An 18,636-nucleotide genomic window follows, 5' to 3' on the forward strand; every position below is an offset into this window, starting at 1 on the left:
CATTGAAAGCAATTGGAAAAATACGCCAGCTGCGTGAAAAAACGCTTTGGTGGACATACGGCCTAAGTCAATAACTAATGATCCTTGCAACGGAAGTGAATCAATCAAAAAGTAACTTTAGCTGGACAATAACTTTATTCTAGAGCTGCTGTAAAGCCAAAACAATCTCTGCTACTTTAATTTCCTATTATCACTGTAAAGCCGCTTTGAAACAGTCTATATTGTTAAAAGCGCTATATAAATGAAGGTGACTTGACTCGACTTACTTTGAGATGGAAACCTTGGCCTTTGGAGAAAAGAAAATGTTCCCAGGCCTCTCGGACATGCTGATGTTGGACGGTTTAATGTTCTGTATTCGTTTTCTGGCTTCATCTCCTCTGGATTCCAGGGTCAACTTCGGCGCCCATCCTTCGGCTACACTCCGGCTGTCCTTCGGTCGGTCTCTGAAAAGTGAAGGAGCATCTTCTTTTTCTGAAACCAGTGTCTGTGAGCTGAGATCAGGCTCGGGTTGAGCAATGGGAGCAGGTCCGACTCTATCCGCCCTTCCTCCGGATTCCTCTAGTCTCTGTTCAATCCTTTGCAGAGCCTCGACTCTCTGCTTCTCAAACATCTCCCGGTCACATTGGACCAAATGCTTGCGCTGTTCTTCGAGGATGTGTTTCTGCAGACGGATCTGCTCCATCATCTCTCTTTCACTCTGTTGCTGCTGATGTTTCTGGCGCTCTTCCCTTTCCTCATTGAGCTTCTCAAGCTTTTCTAGCACATAAAGACTGTCTCTGCTTGGCTGCGCAGGACTGGTCTGGACGGCACTGTCTTTAACCTCGGGAAGCTTCAAATCCTCTTCATTCACGACGCTTTCCTTCTGCATGCTAATAACCACGACCATCGGTCTCCGAGTCGACTCCTTGTCTTTCGTAGGCTTGCTAAGATGACCCGGGGTGGACTTCACGATTAAAGAGCTGCTTTCTGATGAAGGAGTGTAGAAAGTAGGGAGCGAGTTTAGTTTTCCGGGGAGTTGAGGTTGGCCAGATGGTTCTGGTAAGATATTAGAAGGGAAAGTGGATTCGGGAAGGTTTGAGAACACATCTTGTTGGTCTGGGACAGAAGAAGGAGAACCGAGATCCTCTGGTTCGGCACAAGGTGCCTTGTCTTTTAAATACTCGTCTATATTGAGTAGCTCAAAGCTGCCCTTGGAGCTTTGGCTGTCCGGTGTTCCCTGAGGAGTGTGAACGATCTCGCTCACCAGATCCATTTCTCCAGTGGATCGAACCTTAAGAAGCTCCAGGCTAAATTTGGCTTGTTCCAGCTCTCGCATCCGTCGGCTTTCCCGTTTGGCTCTCGTCCTCTGGTTGGGATCCTCCAGAGTTCGGGGTCTTTCTCGGATCGCAACTTCAGAAGTCGGTTGAACTATTAATAATAATAATAATATTTTTAATTGATATAGCGCCTTTCCCAAGCTCAAGGACGCTTCACAATAACAGTACAGAACAAACAATCAGTTCATGCATAATAAATGGGGAATAGACATTTGCCCAGTCCAAGAAATTAGCGATTGCAGTTGCATGTCGCATTCCAGTCGAATACAAACATGAACAAATAACCAGAAACAAAAAAACAACACTTTACAGACAGCATAGAAGGTGGGCAGTTGAAGCAAAGGTCAGATGTAAAAGACCATAGGGCCGTTCACACCAAGAACGATAACTATAAAGATAACAATATTTGCATCCACACCAACGTATGATAATGGTCTGTTTATTCTAAGCTAGTGTGCTGCGGTTTCAAAGTGTGTAAAACATCATTCAACATGTTTTTGCTGTTCTTGTTGCATTTACCTCAGCACAGTGAATTTAGCTGATGTAGTCAATATAGTGGAATAAAAAAACAACACCTAGTCTTTTTCACGGCAAATTCAAAGGAAGCAATAATACAATGTTGTCGAAACGAGCGGATACCTGAGGTAATACTTCTCACCATTCATTCAGAGGGTATGAACATGGTTTTCCATATCCATTTTCTTGAACTGTCAAACAGTGTTTTTTTTTTCTGGACCTCGGCGATTAACTTCTCCACAATGTCGTCTGCCGTTTTAAATGCGCGAGCCCTTAAATTAGAATTGATTTTGATTGGCTGTCAGTGTTTTATCGTTCGACAGCTTAAAAAAAAAAAACGCCCTGAAAGTGATCCCAACGATATCGTTCCTCATATCTTTATCATTACAGTTGTGGTGTGAACTCTGCTATTCTATAATATGGAGAATAATTTACTATATCTATATCGTTATCTATATCTTTATCGTTATCTTTATAGCTATCATCCTTGGTGTGAATGGGCCTTAATGGTACGAAAGGACACATTATGACTCTTTAAGGACCACAATGGAAACAAGTCTTTGGGCTTTTTTGTGTTTTTATCCTTTTGAACACTTTGTGTTGATTGTTGTTGTTCAATAAAGTTTTCAATCAATCAATCAATCAATCAATCAATCAATCAATCAATCAATCAATCAATCAGACTGTAATACAGAGTTATGGAAAATGTTTAAGAAAAACATGTCATGACTGATAATACTGTTCAAACAAATGGGTTTTGAGTTGTACTATTCCCGCACCTTCCGTCTCCATCTCTTCCAAAACATCTCCACTGAGGACCGGTTTGCTTCGGTCCTGCTCCTCATAGGAGTCTTCCCACAAGCCCATGTCTGTAAGCTGGTCCTCTTCTGTTAACAGATTGGTTTTTCCATTCGGCAGCTGAGTGGTTTTTAATCTCTGCTCTTGAAGTTCTCTGAATCTAAGAAAATTCAAGATAATCCCAATAAAAACAGTTATTTTCGGGAAAAGACCATCTCTACACAGGATTTACAGTGGAAAAAAAACCATAATGTTTTGCGCTTTTATGATGGATAGATGCACTTTTATGATGGAAAGATGCATTTTTGTCATGGACAGATGCACTTTTATGATGGACAGATGCACTTTTATGATGGACAGATGCACTTTTATGATGAATAGATGCACTTATGATGGACAGATGCACTTTTATGATGGATAGATGCACTTTTATGATGGATAGATGCACTTTTATGATGGAAAGATGCATTTTTGTCATGGACAGACGCACTTTTATGATGGACAGATGCACTTTTATGATGAATAGATGCACTTATGATGGACAGATGCACTTTTATGATGGACAGATGCACTTTTATGATGGATAGATGCAGTTTTATCATGGACAGATGCACTTTTATCATGGATAGATGCACTTTTATCATGGATAGATGCACTTTTATCATGGATAGATGCACTTTTATCATGGATAGATGCACTTTTATCATGGATAGATGCACTTTTATCATGGATAGATGCACTTTTATCATGGATAGATGCACTTTTTTGAGCTTCAATCTGATGGTTGCAATCCACTGCCCGTCTATTATTGACGCTTATGTATTAATATAACTCCGACTGTATTCGTCTGTAAGAAGAATGTCATATACACCTAGGATGGCTTGAGGGTGAGTAAATCATGGGCTAATTTTCATTTTAAAGTGAACTACTACTCATAAATTACTAAGCAATTTGTCTGAACAGTGAAGCCCTCTACAGAAAGCGTACCTCTGCCTCGCCAGATATCCTCGACCCATTGCTTGCATGCGGATGGTGACGTCCCGCTGCCTGAGGTAAAGCTCTCTGGTCCTGTACCTTCTCCATTCAGTCTGGATCCGGAGAGCCGCTCGTTCCCGTCGACACAGCCTCCAGTTTCTCTGGATCAGCACGACTGCTTCTCTCCACAGCAAGAGTCTACGCCTCTCTCTGAAGCCTCTCCAGGCCGACTGAACACACACCGCTGCCTCGTGCTGGACACGCGTCTCATACTCGAGCCTGCTGTCAATCTGAGACGACTGAACGCTCCTCCACCAGCTCTATACCAGACAACAGCAAAGAGAGAGATACTGGGTCACATGCATTTAGGACAAAGACAGAAAAAAGGCTTTTTTCACATGCACTTTTTAGAAAATCAGTACTAAACAGTTATTTTACTACTTTGAGGAAATGCCAAGACGTCAATGTAAATATTTATAATATTAACAAATAATAAAAAAGGATCCATTGATGTCATAGACTTCCAATGCTGAACTCCAGTAAGGTGGTGATACAATTGCATGTATTGTTGGCGGATTAGAGGTAATATAAATACAGGAGTTGCATGCTTTTTAGGTCATTTATGAACTAAAAGTGTTTATCTTTTTATTTTCTTTATTTAAGAATAGTGTTTTTATTTAGTTTAGGGAAGAATGTTTTAGGATCCATTTATGTTATAGACTTCCAATACTGAAGAGCAAGTCTATCCACATTAGCTACGTTTACATTGATGTTTTTATTTCAATCAGAATGAATTCATTCATTATATGTCACAAGCTTTAAATCTGATTTGATTTTTTTTAGTGCTGGGCAACGATTAATCGCATTCAAAATAAAAGTTTGTGTTTACATAATATGTGTGTGTGTACTGTGTATAATTATTTTATATATATATATATATATATATATATATATATATATATATATATATATATATATATATATATATATATATATATACACATTTTAAATATAAAAAAAAAATATATATATATATATATATATATATAAATAAATACACACACATGCATGTATATATTTAAGAAAATGTGTTATTTATATATCAAATATTTGTATTTATATTATAATATAATTGATATATAAATGTATATACAGTATATACATGCACATTTAAAAACTATGTACATGCATATGTATGCATTTATACTTACAACATAATTATACACAGTACAAACACATATATAATGTAAAAACTAACTTTTATTTTAGATGCGATTAATCATTGCCCAGTACCCTTTTTTTTATTTAATTTTTTTACACATGCACAAATATACAGTTTCCGTTTGCAGATACTACTGTCCTAAATTGCTTCTTTTTTTAGTTTGTTTTAAAGAGCAGACTTAATATCAATCTATTTCAGGTCTTAATTAGGAGATGACGAGCACATGAACCGTTGTGTTGTGCTGCTTATATTTATCAATCTTCCTGCATCTAACACAAGGCGTCTGTGAATGAGACAGAAACAAGGACTGGTGGGACGTTGTTCTGCTCCAATTCACAGACAATGATTCTTTCAAAAGAAACTCGTTCCACACGTCATATGTCATTTCGCCATTTCTACATCATTGCACATGTGCAGAACTTCCCAGATTCGGGTTTCAATCCGATCAAGTGTTTGCATGTCCTCTCGATCGGATTCAGAAAAGATATAAACCACCACTTACAATCTTACACCGATTTTAATTGGATTAGGCCAAATCATTCTGATTGATGTGGTTACATGACGTGGTACGGGTTTATAATCCAATTACAATCGGATTATTAGGGTAAATGCAGCTATTTTTTAAATAAAATACCTTGAATGATGGAACAAACACTTCATATTCAGAGTTAAAATAATATTTATTTAATACTAAATCCTTTATTTCTGCAAGTACTTCCGATGTTTACATGTCAATAATCTAATCCAGACACTATAGACAAGGTTCCCACACCTTCTGCCCAATGAATGGACTTCAATGAGTTTCCAGTCATTCATGATAACAGGATAATCATTTTATCATTAAACTTTATAAATTTATTTATTTTTGAATAAAATTACAAAAAATACATTCCCAATTTAAAAAAGAAAACATGACTTTTATTTATGCAACTAAAATAGAACTCCTGATATTTCCAGGATAATGATTATCAGGATAATGATTTTATCATCATTAAACAGAATTTTTTTTAATTAAACTACAAAAAAAAAAATACATTACCAATTAAACTTTTTTTTTTTTATCTTTTATTTATGCAACTAAACTAGCAATAGCACTCCTGATACTTCCAGGATAATGATTATCAGGATAATGATTTTATCATCATTAAACAGAAAAAAATTTAATTAAACTACAAAAAAAATACATTACCAATAAAAAAAATTAATAAAAAAATTAATCTTTTATTTATGCAACTAAACTAGCAATAACACTCCTGATACTTCCAGGCTTTCCGTTTAAAACATCACTGTCACAAAAGAAATGTGAGTTGGTAAGCCGAGACGTACCTGTATCTGGCAAGCCGCCTGTCTCATTCTGATGAAGCCGTTTCTCTCCAGAAGAGCTCTGAACCGCCGCTGAAGAGTGACGATTCGACGCAGCACCTCCTGATGGAGCAGATCTTGCAGTCGCTGACGCTCAACTTCACGGAGAAACACCTGCCACACACACACACACACACACGCAATACTGGACATTTACAACCAGGCTAGCCATGAATGGACAGGATGTGTCATCCAAAAGGCATCAGAAAAAGTTACACTGTAGGAATTTAATTAAGTCCTATGATCGTACCATGCTTCGGCCCACTTGAAACCCTTCGGGAGAGAGGTCCACCTGGCTCAGGTACCGTCTGATGGGCTCCTGACGGGCCTGGTCGCTTCCCTCGGGTAACAGCACATGAAAGTGTCGAACAAAATCCTGGAGGGCATAAAACAGATTTTACGCCACCATAACCAATCTATTTCTTTGATGGCGCACACACACACACATTGACTTTGTGAAGTGTCCAGGAAGTGACATTTCTCATTACGGCCTAAAAGCGCAGAACACTAGCATCACTGTGCTGGGATGAAGTCTCCCGGGGGTGGACAGTCTGGGATGCCGTTGTGTGTGTATGCAATTATTCCTGGCCACTTTTATTGCAGACTATAGAGAGAGAGAGGCTCTGTGAAGTCAGATAACTACACACACTTCATATCTTACAGGAATTACTGGAGGAGGCGAAGGCACTCATGTTTCAAAATGTTTAATAAAGGTTATACGGTGACACTTTACAACACGGTTCATTAGTTAAACATGAACTAAGAATGAACAATACTTCTACAGCACTTATTCACGTTAGATAATATTAATTTCAACATTTACTAATACATTATTAAAATCAAAGGTTATATTTGTTAACATTAGTTAATGCACTGTGAACTAACATGAACAGCTGTATTTTTATTAACTAACATTAACAAAGATTAATAAACACTGCAACAAATGTATTGCTCATTGTTAGTTCAAGTTAGTTAATACATTAACTAATGAACCTTATGGTCTTACGGTTATACTTTATTTTGTGTGCACGGTTCTGCAGGGTTCCTACACATTTTCCATTTCAAAATTGCATTTTCTGCGTATGAACCCTGGTTCTGGTTTCAATTGTAATATCTAACATGGTATTTAAAAAAAATATATAAAAAAATATATATATATTTACATTTTTCTTGTCTTAAGGGCAAAGTAATGCACACAAAAGTACACAGACCCTCAAGTCCCACATTCATGTGAAGGCCATTGTTCTCGATTTATACCATGGTCTGGGTGAATACTCGATTCTGATTGGCTGCAGGGTGTCCATTAAAAAGTGATAGAGGACGCCTAGTAAAGGAGTTCTGGTGAAACTGACTGTTTACCGTTCGAAATTAATAAATAAATGCGCTGGCTACATCAGCTGTGAGTAACCATAGCAACAGGCAGTCAAAGCATCTATACGGACTATAAATCGAGCGGACTATAAATATCTCCGGTTGCTAAATAAACCGTCAGGCGTAACCAGGGAAACCAAGTTATTGTTTGTAAAAACTTTAGATTTCGATTGTAAAACTAATTAAAACATAAACTAATGTTTTAAAAATGTGTTATTTGGCAAGCGACCATGGTATAAGCGGGCGTCGGACGGTTCACGCCTCGCCGTCGTCCATTAATACCTCACAATGGACACCTCGTCGGGCATTAACCCTTACATAAACAATAGTAATAGTAAGGCTTGCCTTAACAAACACTATGAATTACTGAAAAGAGAGATAACTCTGTTTGAATTGTCAGTCATTAGGGTATAAACAAATTCTATTAGCATTAACTGCATGATGCTGTGTGTCTGGGCTGAATTCATGTTTCAGATGGTAGAAAAGGCCAAAACACCACATTCATCCCCAGACGGCCACACCCAGGACAGGAAATGACAACGGGAAATAATGATTCCAGCTTTGGAACTCCAAAAAAGAAGGATAAGGAATCAGAAAGGTCCCTGAGGTGAAAATCAAGTCATGTTGTTTATATGTCTATGTGGTGTTTTTAATCTGCTTTAAGACAAACCATGTGTAAATTCATAAGTCGACACCATTGCTGAGTATTTTCTCCTTAAAACCAAAGACAGTCTCAGTCTTTTACGATGTTATGATCATAAACTATATGCTTTTCTCCACTGACATTCAGAGTGTTTCTAAGGATGCTGATTATTAGAAGGGCAGCTATCTGACTCTAAGATGGTGAACAGGAACATGGTCTGTGTAACATTAGCAACACATTATTAGCTGTTTGATAACAGTCAAGCAAAAAGCTAATCATATCAATTACCGTTCTGTGCCTGACGTACATAAAACACACTACAATTCTGATACATCGACTTGTAGACGATCCTGTATTATTCGCTCTTCCTCTTCTAAATCAGTTTCTGGTTCAAACACAAATGGTTGAATTAAACCAATTGTCTCTGTGTAGCGTTTACTACAGTAAAGCTGAGCGAGAGGATCAGGTAATCCGAGATGCTGTGAGTGAGTGGAGGCGGGTCTAATTTGCATATTCATGAGCCCGTGTATACTAAATGAGGCAAGGGTGTGGAGTTACATTCAAGCTAATTCAAAGCATGAAGAAATTATTTTCACAGGAAGAAGCATTTAAATATGTAATTTAGATTATCAAAGAATAAAATGATTGACTGCACCGGGACTTTAAGATAATAATACTGGATGCATTCAATTTTGTAATCACCATGGGGAATTTGTAAAAGACACAGTGTAATCACACCATGGGAAAATCTCAGTAAAACTGGGAGTTGTGAAAAATATGATACACCGGTGTTTTGGCAGATGAGAAGTTTATCTATATATCATCTTTTTACTCTTTTAATAAATTTTATAACTGTATCATATATCTCTTAATTCCTTTTATAACGGTTTTAATTTTCCTTGCTTTTATTTTGTGATCATTTTAATTCCTTTCTGTGTAAAGCACTTTGAATTGCCATAGTGTATGACATGTGCTATATAAATAAACTTTACTTTTAAACATTTGATTTATTTTGGACTTTCTATTCATCAAAGAATCATCTAAATGTAGCATGTGTCCACAAAACCTTGAGCAGCAAAACTATTTACAACATTGATAATAATCAAAAATGTTACTTGAGCACCAAATAAGTATATTAGAATGATTGTCAGGTTTGCCATCACACGACTAAATTACATTTGAAAATATATTTAAAAAAGGAAAACAGTTTATTTTGCATATTTCACAATTATACATATTAATATATTGTATTGTATATTAATACAATTATTTAACTCTTTAACTGTATTTTTAATCAAATAAATGCAGCCTCGGTGAGCAGAAGAGACTTCTTTCAAAAGCATTTAAAAACTCTTTATCCCACAAAATCATATTTGTAGACTCAGGCTTGAGATTGAAGTGTTTCTTTAGGAGAGATCAGTGTGTGTGTGTGTGTGTGTCAGTCTCACCTGAAAAGTGTACTTGATACTATAGCCAGATTGTCGGATCCGCACGGTTTCCAGCATGCCGGTGTAGCGAAGCTGTCTCAGCACCAGGACATCATTAAACCGCAGCGGCAGCTGAAGAGCAGCAAGGACACGTCAAACAGTAAAAAACAGAAATGCATGTAATGTATACACGAGATATGATGCGTTCACGTCGACACACACACCTTCTCTGCATTTGATCGTATGCACTTCACAAAGTACGGCTCTGATTGACCAAGCGTCTCCATCAGCTTGTTGAGAGAGGCCTTAAATGGAGCAAAACACCACAAATAAATAAATAAAGCAGATTTATGGAAATCAACAGCATGTCATAGATCAAACCCAATAAATATAAAACTGAAAAATACAAATTTATATTCTAAAAAAAAAAGAAAAAGAAAAAAAAAAAAAGGACAATGAAGCCCTATTTAACTCTCGGAATAGCATGAGATTGAACATGGCAATGTTAATGTATTTGGTCTTGGTGGATTATATTTACGCTGCTGTCCTTGATTATTGCTGCTGCAGAGCAAGTATGGACTTGATACTGCTAATAGATACACAGACACACTGTTGTGAGCATGTTAGATATGCCGCTGCTGCATAAATAGACATACATGGATGCCGTAGCATATCTAGGCAGGTGGAGCTGGGGGAGGTGGAGGAGCTGATAGCGTTGCATAGATGCCGTAGCAGATCTAGGCAGGTGGAGCTGGGGGACGTGGAGGAGCTGATAGCGTTGCATAGATGCCGTAGCAGATCTAGGCAGGTGGAGCTGGGGGACGTGGAGGAGCTGATAGCGTTGCATAGATGCCGTAGCAGATCTAGGCAGGCGGAGCTGGGGGACGTGGAGGAGCTGATAGCGTTGCATAGATGCCGTAGCAGATCTAGGCAGGCGGAGCTGGGGGACGTGGAGGAGCTGATAGCGTTGCATAGATGCCGTAGCAGATCTAGGCAGGCGGAGCTGGGGGACGTGGAGGAGCTGATAGCGTTGCATAGATGCCGTAGCAGATCTAGGCAGGTGGAGCTGGGGGACGTGGAGGAGCTGATAGCGTTGCATAGATGCCGTAGCAGATCTAGGCAGGCGGAGCTGGGGGACGTGGAGGAGCTGATAGCGTTGCATAGATGCCGTAGCAGATCTAGGCAGGTGGAGCTGGGGGACGTGGAGGAGCTGATAGCGTTGCATAGATGCCGTAGCAGATCTAGGCAGGTGGAGCTGGGGGACGTGGAGGAGCTGATAGCGTTGCATAGATGCCGTAGCAGATCTAGGCAGGTGGAGCTGGGGGACGTGGAGGAGCTGATAGCGTTGCATAGATGCCGTAGCAGATCTAGGCAGGTGGAGCTGGGGGACGTGGAGGAGCTGATCTAGGCAGGTGGAGCTGGGGGACGTGGAGGAGCTGATCTAGGCAGGTGGAGCTGGGGGACGTGGAGGAGCTGATCTAGGCAGGTGGAGCTGGGGGACGTGGAGGAGCTGATCTAGGCAGGTGGAGCTGGGGGACGTGGAGGAGCTGATCTAGGCAGGTGGAGCTGGGGGACGTGGAGGAGCTGATCTAGGCAGGTGGAGCTGGGGGACGTGGAGGAGCTGATAGCGTTGCATAGATGTCGTAGCAGATCTAGGCAGGTGGAGCTGGGGGACGTGGAGGAGCTGATCTAGGCAGGCGGAGCTGGGGGACGTGGAGGAGCTGATAGCGTTGCATAGATGCCGTAGCAGATCTAGGCAGGTGGAGCTGGGGGACGTGGAGGAGCTGATAGCGTTGCAGGATTATATTTAAAAAAAGACATGTGTGTGCCTGTCAATGTTTCCATGCTTGTATCTGTCTAAACAGAGGACATGAGGAAAGCAGCTGTTTTGGTGGTCAGGAATTTACTCTCCCTTCCCAAAGTGAGATCTACACAGAACAGGAAGTGAGGTCATCCACACATCAGTGCAGGCCTTGTGCCAGACGCCCCAGAACTGCAGAGTGAGTGAGTGTTACAGCTCTCTGTCCCGGTCTGAGACACGAGAGGGAAACGTCATTCTGTCACACAACGCTGCTTTTTTTACTGCACAACTACACACACTTTGTGTCACAAGGGCTTTGATTTTATTTATTTTTTTAAGTAACAGATTTCAACATTTCAGTTTATACATTTAGATGTACTCATTTAGCATTTGCAAACTACTTTTTTGTAGATTTTGTCCCCAACTAGATTTTACTGGGGTTTTGGTTTACTACATTTTTACTGTGTCTTGCCCGGCCTAGACTTTCAATCTTAAACTATGACAATCCATAATACATTTATATGTTTAAAATTATGATTATATTATGCCCGACGCCCCAGAACTGCAGAGCGAGTGAACGTTCCGGCTCTCTGTCCCAGTCTGAGACACGGGAGGGAAACGTCATTCTGTCACAAGGGGGTTTGATTTTTTGAAAGAAAAAGATTTCAAGATTTCTGTTTTTAAATTTACATATATTAGTTTAACATATGCATTTTTTTTGTAACATAAATGTTGTATTAAAACTATTTTGGAAATACTGAAAAATGAACTTTTTTGATCCACTTCAAAAGTTGACTAATGTATTTTTGTCTGTTTTTATTTTTTATTTCACTAGATTTTTACTGTTTCTTGACCCAGACTTTCAATCTTAAATTATGACAATCCATAATAAATGTATATGTTTAAAATTATGATTACATAAAGACAAATATCACTTTCCATCCTAACTTTTATACCAAATGTGTGAAAATATTATTTCATTATATCTTCTAAATATAGAATTTAGCCATTTTATTTCGGACATCTTTAAAAAAGATCACCACAAAATATAAGTTGATTTGAGATGCAGTGGAAACTCTGTTCACGTGTTTGGTGGTTCAGAAATAAAGTTTTTAATGTTATGAATCATAGACTTTAACAAGCAGTTGTTTTTTTCTAGTGAAACCAAAACAAAAGACTTTGGAAAGACAGAGCAAATAAAAGTGTTATTGCATCAAAGATAGACATGATGTCATTAATTTGGGTTTTTACTGGGCTGTACAGGGTGGAAATTACAGCATAGTTACACAACACAGACATGATTCAGAAAACTTTAAGAGAGAAGGCGTGAGATCTGACCTGGAACTGGGCACTGATACTCGGGGGTTTCTTCTTCTTGTGGAGGTGCAGCAGGGACTTTGTGATGCGGTCGTGTAACGTCAGGTTACTCAGGTACTTCAGAGACTTGACATCCAGAAAGTGCTGTAGACACACACACACACACACACACACACACACACGGTCACAAGCATATTCAGATCTGTTAAAGGGACAGTGTCATTTACAGAACCTCATGTTGCTCCGAACCCATATGAACATTCATGGAACACAAAAGGAGATTGTGTAAAGAAAAAAACAAGAAAAAAGTCAATTCTGGAAATGGCGATCGAAAATATGGTTCATTTAAAAATAAAAATAAATCCTTCATGACCATTTTACACAGTGAGTGCAGCTATCAAGCTTTAAAAAGGACAAACAATTCATTATATGGTGCAATATTCCACGTTTTCTGATGCCATGTGAACGGGGAAAACACAACATTAAAAAAATTCTAACAAATTTGCCTTCCACTCTAGTGCAAATCTCATTATGGACACTTTGCTAAATATCTCTCTTTGTGTTTTACAAAAAAAATCAAACTGAATCAAAACACAACAACACAAAACATTAACAAAACACAAGACAAAACAAAAGACAACAACAAAACAACAACAACACAAGACAAAACAAGAAAACACAAGGCAACACAACAACACTAAACATTAAGAAAACCAAAAACACAAGACAAAACAAAAAGACAACAACAAAACAACAACAACACAAGAAAACACAAGGCAACACAACAACACTAAACATTAAAAAACAAAAAACACAAGACAAAACAAAAGACAACACAACAAAACAACAACACAAGACAACACAACAAAACAACAAGACAAAACAACAAAACAAGGCAACACAACAATACACAACAACAAGACAACAACACAAAACATTAACAAAAAACAAAACACAAGACAAAACAAAAGACAACACAACAAAACAATAAAATACAAGACAACACAACAACACAAAACAACATCACAACAAAACACAACAACACAAGACAACAACAACATAACACCGCAAGACAACAACACAATATCACAAAACAGCACAACAACACACAACACCACCACATCAGAACAACAAAACAAAAAAACAACAAAAACACTAGGTTTGGACAACATGAGTAGATCATAACAGAATTGTCATGAAGTGCTTTTAAATCAAATTAAAAAAGCATGTTATGGGATTCACACCTTAGGAAGACTGGGCTTCATCTTATAGTTTTTATTTCTCCTGAAAAAGAAAAAGAAGTATTAATAACAGTGGTTCTGATATTCCTCGTGTGTATGAGATGCCAGTGAGTGTAAAGATTAGGGCTGCACTATATTGAAGAATAATGAGATATTCGATATGCGATACTATAATGCTTAAACTGTGTAAAATAAACAAATGATCTTTCCAATATATTGAAAATGATATAACCTACATGTGTGTTTCACATTCTTTCTGTGACAAGAAAACATCCCTCCAGCTTCTGACAGTGAACATCAGTGTTTTACTGTAGCGTAAGAAGTGTTACTTTAACATCAGTGTAAACCACGGGGTTCAGGGGTTCAGGTTATCCTACATTAGGGTTATTTAACAACACAAACTGAATAATCAAATGTGAAAATAAAACACTGCTTAGTTTTCACTGTATGAATTAAATATATCCTGATTCTTATTAAAGCTACAAAAGTTATTCAGCCAGCTGAATAATTCATTCAGCTATTATTTAGTTCATGACCCCAGTTATTGCAAGCCGTTGCAATATATACATTTGCGATATTTTGATAATTTCTATATATTGTGCAGCCCTATTACACGTGGATATCTCGCTATAAAATAGAGACATGAGATGACCGAAACAAAGCCTTATTTTGTTGTTTCAGCAGTGAGTCTCACATGAGGATGCCGTGGGCTCGCTCCAGGAGTTTACTGCTCGTGGAGTTTATGAAGATCCCGTCCTCCTCACTGAAGGATCCGATGGACGACAGGCGGTTCTGTCTCCCGTTCCACACATCTCTGACAGGGACAGCACAAAAAAACAAAAACATGCATGTTACACACACACACACAACACACACACCAACATCTAATCCTCAAACTGCAATGAATGCAAAACCAAATTTCAAATACTCCGTCATTTATGGTCATACGGACAAAAGAAATATGAAAAAAGAAACTGTAAAAGGTCTACTTTTGTATGCGTTACACTTACAATCAAAACAAAACATTGTGCTTTCGTAAAATGCATGTTAAACATACACACAACAACATCTCTCTAACTCAGAGACAACTCCTCAAACTGCACTGAATGCAAAACCATGTTCATGAAACTCAAATGATCAAATGGTTTTTTTCTCCATTCTGTCACATGAGTTTTAGTTCCTTGCCACCGTCGCCTTTTGGCTTGCTTAGTTGGGGACACTTAATATTCAACAATATTATTGATCTGTCTGCATTGACACCATTATATGAGAACTGAGCTGGACGATGACATCACTGTTTTCTCCAGAGCGGCTCTATATATATATATATATATACATACACACACAGGTGACTTTACTTGACTTGATGTAATTGGAAACTGTGACTCTTAACGGGTTTCAAAGACATTATGGTTTCAGTATCATGCAACTTTCTGCTTTTTGTTTAGATGCTTTCTTGCTATAAGACTCAGTAAGTCGCAGTTACCAAAGCAAGCAGCTGATGGAGCCTTTCACAATCTTTCAACATCATCTCTCAACATCCCTTTAACTTGTGCGCTGCACACACACTGTAAAACATGATCGTGATTTTAACGGTAAAAGACTGTAAAAATGCTACGGTGAAAAACTGTTAATTGGTTATCAGAAAGTTTTCGTACTATATACGATGAATAACTGTGATAGATCTATTGTAACCATACATGTAATGTAATTTTACAGTAAAATACCGTTAAATTTACAGTTTTTGGAAGTGAAATAAGAAAATGTCATGTGTTACCATGAGGGTGTTTAGTTTAGTGTTTGACACTGTGTAGCTTCTATATATTAGTATAAAATATATACTTGTAATGAGCTTTGATGCATCATGTGACTCATCACCACTGTGATTGGTTGTTGCCAGTTGTTGTATTACAATGGTACCAAACATATATTATTGCTTCAATAGGTCGGTAAATTAACATTATATCAGAGAGTGAAATACGGTTTTTGACTGTAAATTTAAGTTACGTCTGTAAAACCTAAAATGTTGCAACCGTATTTTTTACGGTAAATTTCTGGCAACAACAGCTGCCTTTTTGTACAGTAATTTTACCGTAAAACAATTTTTTTTTACAGTGCATGACAGGCACACAAACGGCACCGTTCTACTCAGTAATTCTGACTGAATGCAGACAAGTAAAGAGTTTACAGCGACTCTTCCATGTTGATTTATTATGATTTAGATGTTAATGTGGCTTATCTGCAATATTCCTTGGACAGGAGATCACTGAAGCATGTGGTCATGAACTGTGGGGAGCAATTACCCATCAGCCCCGGATCTGTCCTCCAAATGAGCAAATATCTCCTCTCTGACATCACACGGGAAGCAGCTGCTGTTTCCTGGGGTTTTGTGGTCTCTTCGTAACCCAAAAAGTGTGTGGGGTTGCGAAACAGATTAGGGGGACTTTACAGCGCAACAAAAGAGCTGTTGTGAGCTCGACTCTCGCCACTTGTTCTGGATATCAGGACTAATCTCAGAGCCATGCGGTCATAAATGAAGCATGAAGTCGGGAAGACCGTGACTCTGGGTATCTGTGGAGTCACTGCTCTAACTCTACACACACACACAGAGAACTTAACAAGCCATGAGAGTACTGACCAGGGGCTCTTCGGACACACTTTATTTACCGCTCAGAAAAAAAGAAAAACGTGTCAGGAAAATACAGTGGGGATTTCAGAAACCTGAAACCTGAAATGATATGCCGGTTCTCCAGGGAAATATCTTCACAACACATGCAAAATCTTATCAGAGTAGGGCATCCAAAATAAAAGTTTGTGTTTACATAATATATGTGTGTGTACTGTGTATAATTTTTTTTTTATATATTATATTATATTATATTATATATATATATATATATATATATATATAGTTATATAGTTATAGATACACACACACACACACATGCATGCATATATATATATATATATAGTTATATAGTTATAGATACACACACACACACATGCATGCATATATATATATATGAAATATTTGCATGTATATACTGTACATATATTTGTATATAATGTATATACTGTACATATATTTAGATGTCATTTATATTATGTATAAATATAAATATTTTATATATAAATAACACATTTAAAATGAATACAAAATTATAAAGACCTATTTTTTTTCTAAAGTCATAAAAATGACAAAAACAAACCCTAACCCAAACGTTCACTAAAATGAAAACTTCGTAAGAATAAAAGCATTGAGAACATAAACTCCATCAGTGCATTAATGATTGAGGAGTGTGTTGAAACACAAAATTACGAAACTTTTTTACAAAAACTATAAAACAACAACTAAAACCGAAATAAAAATTAATTAAACTTTATAGACTTGTTTAAAAAACAGTAAAAGCTAAACTAAACAACTAAAAATTAAGTGCAAATTGATAAAACTTTAAAGACTTGTTAAAAAACCCAGATAAAAAGCAAAACTAAACAACTAAAACACATTTTTCTTAAATATATATTCCAATAATACCATCTAGCAGGGATGAAAGTTCACGAACTGGTTTATTTGTAAGGTGATATCCTATCACAGAACCAAGCATGAATTCACTGAGCTCTTCAGAATGACCCCTTTTTACCCACAAATGTTTGTAATTGCAAACAATATTTTAAAAAATATATAATGAGCAAACTCTCTATAAGCATTTCCACACTTTACTATACTTTCACTATAAGAACGGTTTCTTCAATCATCCAGAATAGACAATATTACAAATATCCAATGAAAGGGTTTGTAAAGACAAGGACCCCCAGATATTAACATACATCACCCCGTGAAAGAGTCCATTCTTACAATATATTTACATGATACTGTTTTCACCCAGTATAAATGGGTCTGAATACAAGTGTGATATAACCAGTAACGAACCGTGACTCTCAAAACCTGGAAACACTATCCAGCTGTCAATGGAACAAAATAAAACACTAACTCTAACTTTTAACAACCACTATTGATTTGCGATCACATTTATCCAGTAGAAACACGTTTAATGGGCCACGAGACACATGACAGGCCAGAGGTCTTACCGTTGATTTAGTGTGTTGCTTCCCTGCAGATCGGAGAGAGGAGTGCGAGGGTTCCTCCTGTTCACACCTGAAACACATCACAAAGCCTGTACAACCAGACTGATCCGACACACATGGGCATCATGGGGAATGAGTGAGAGGTTATGATGAGAGGATAATGGGTAATCTCGTGAGAATAACAGGACGTGATTTTGATGAACTCACTGCTGTTGATTAAATGAAACGTATGAACATTCAATTAGAGGTGAACTACTTGAAACATGCTTCTGTGAAACACACACACACACTTTTTTACTTCGCTATCTAAATGGGGACATTCCATAGACGTAATGGTTTTTATAATGTTCAAACTGTATATTTTATTCCCTTACGCTAACCCTACCCATCACACAACACTTTCTGCATTTTTACATTTAAAAAAAATTAAAAAACACTTTAATTTCTTTATTTTTATAACAGATTTACAAATGAGAACGTCCCTAAAGGTTTTTGGAGATTTTGTCAGGTTTTGGTCACTTCTGGGTACAAAATTGTCCCCAAAATATAGTTAAGTAGGTA

The 18,636-nt window shown here is 37.6% G+C and overlaps 1 protein-coding gene across 11 annotated transcripts in view; it reads right to left on the bottom strand.

Annotated features, from left to right (window-relative positions):
* Positions 1 to 18,636, bottom strand: part of myo9aa (myosin IXAa) — a 174,376-nt gene that overhangs the window by 32,893 nt on the left and 122,847 nt on the right. For all 11 annotated transcript variants that reach the window (XM_082160882.1, XM_082160891.1, XM_082160888.1 and 8 more), the window contains 11 exons: positions 18,079 to 18,145; positions 14,684 to 14,803; positions 13,993 to 14,032; positions 12,770 to 12,892; positions 9,855 to 9,935; positions 9,652 to 9,762; positions 6,440 to 6,565; positions 6,154 to 6,303; positions 3,618 to 3,925; positions 2,612 to 2,790; positions 267 to 1,407 (listed from right to left, as the gene is read on the bottom strand). In XM_082160882.1, the coding sequence (XP_082017008.1) occupies positions 267 to 1,407; positions 2,612 to 2,790; positions 3,618 to 3,925; positions 6,154 to 6,303; positions 6,440 to 6,565; positions 9,652 to 9,762; positions 9,855 to 9,935; positions 12,770 to 12,892; positions 13,993 to 14,032; positions 14,684 to 14,803; positions 18,079 to 18,145 (2,446 nt within the window). The remainder of the gene's footprint in view (positions 1 to 266; positions 1,408 to 2,611; positions 2,791 to 3,617; positions 3,926 to 6,153; positions 6,304 to 6,439; positions 6,566 to 9,651; positions 9,763 to 9,854; positions 9,936 to 12,769; positions 12,893 to 13,992; positions 14,033 to 14,683; positions 14,804 to 18,078; positions 18,146 to 18,636) is intronic.

The sequence above is a fragment of the Leuciscus leuciscus genome, assembly GCF_965113295.1.
Source record: "Leuciscus leuciscus genome assembly, chromosome: 2".
NCBI lineage: Eukaryota > Metazoa > Chordata > Actinopteri > Cypriniformes > Leuciscidae > Leuciscus > Leuciscus leuciscus.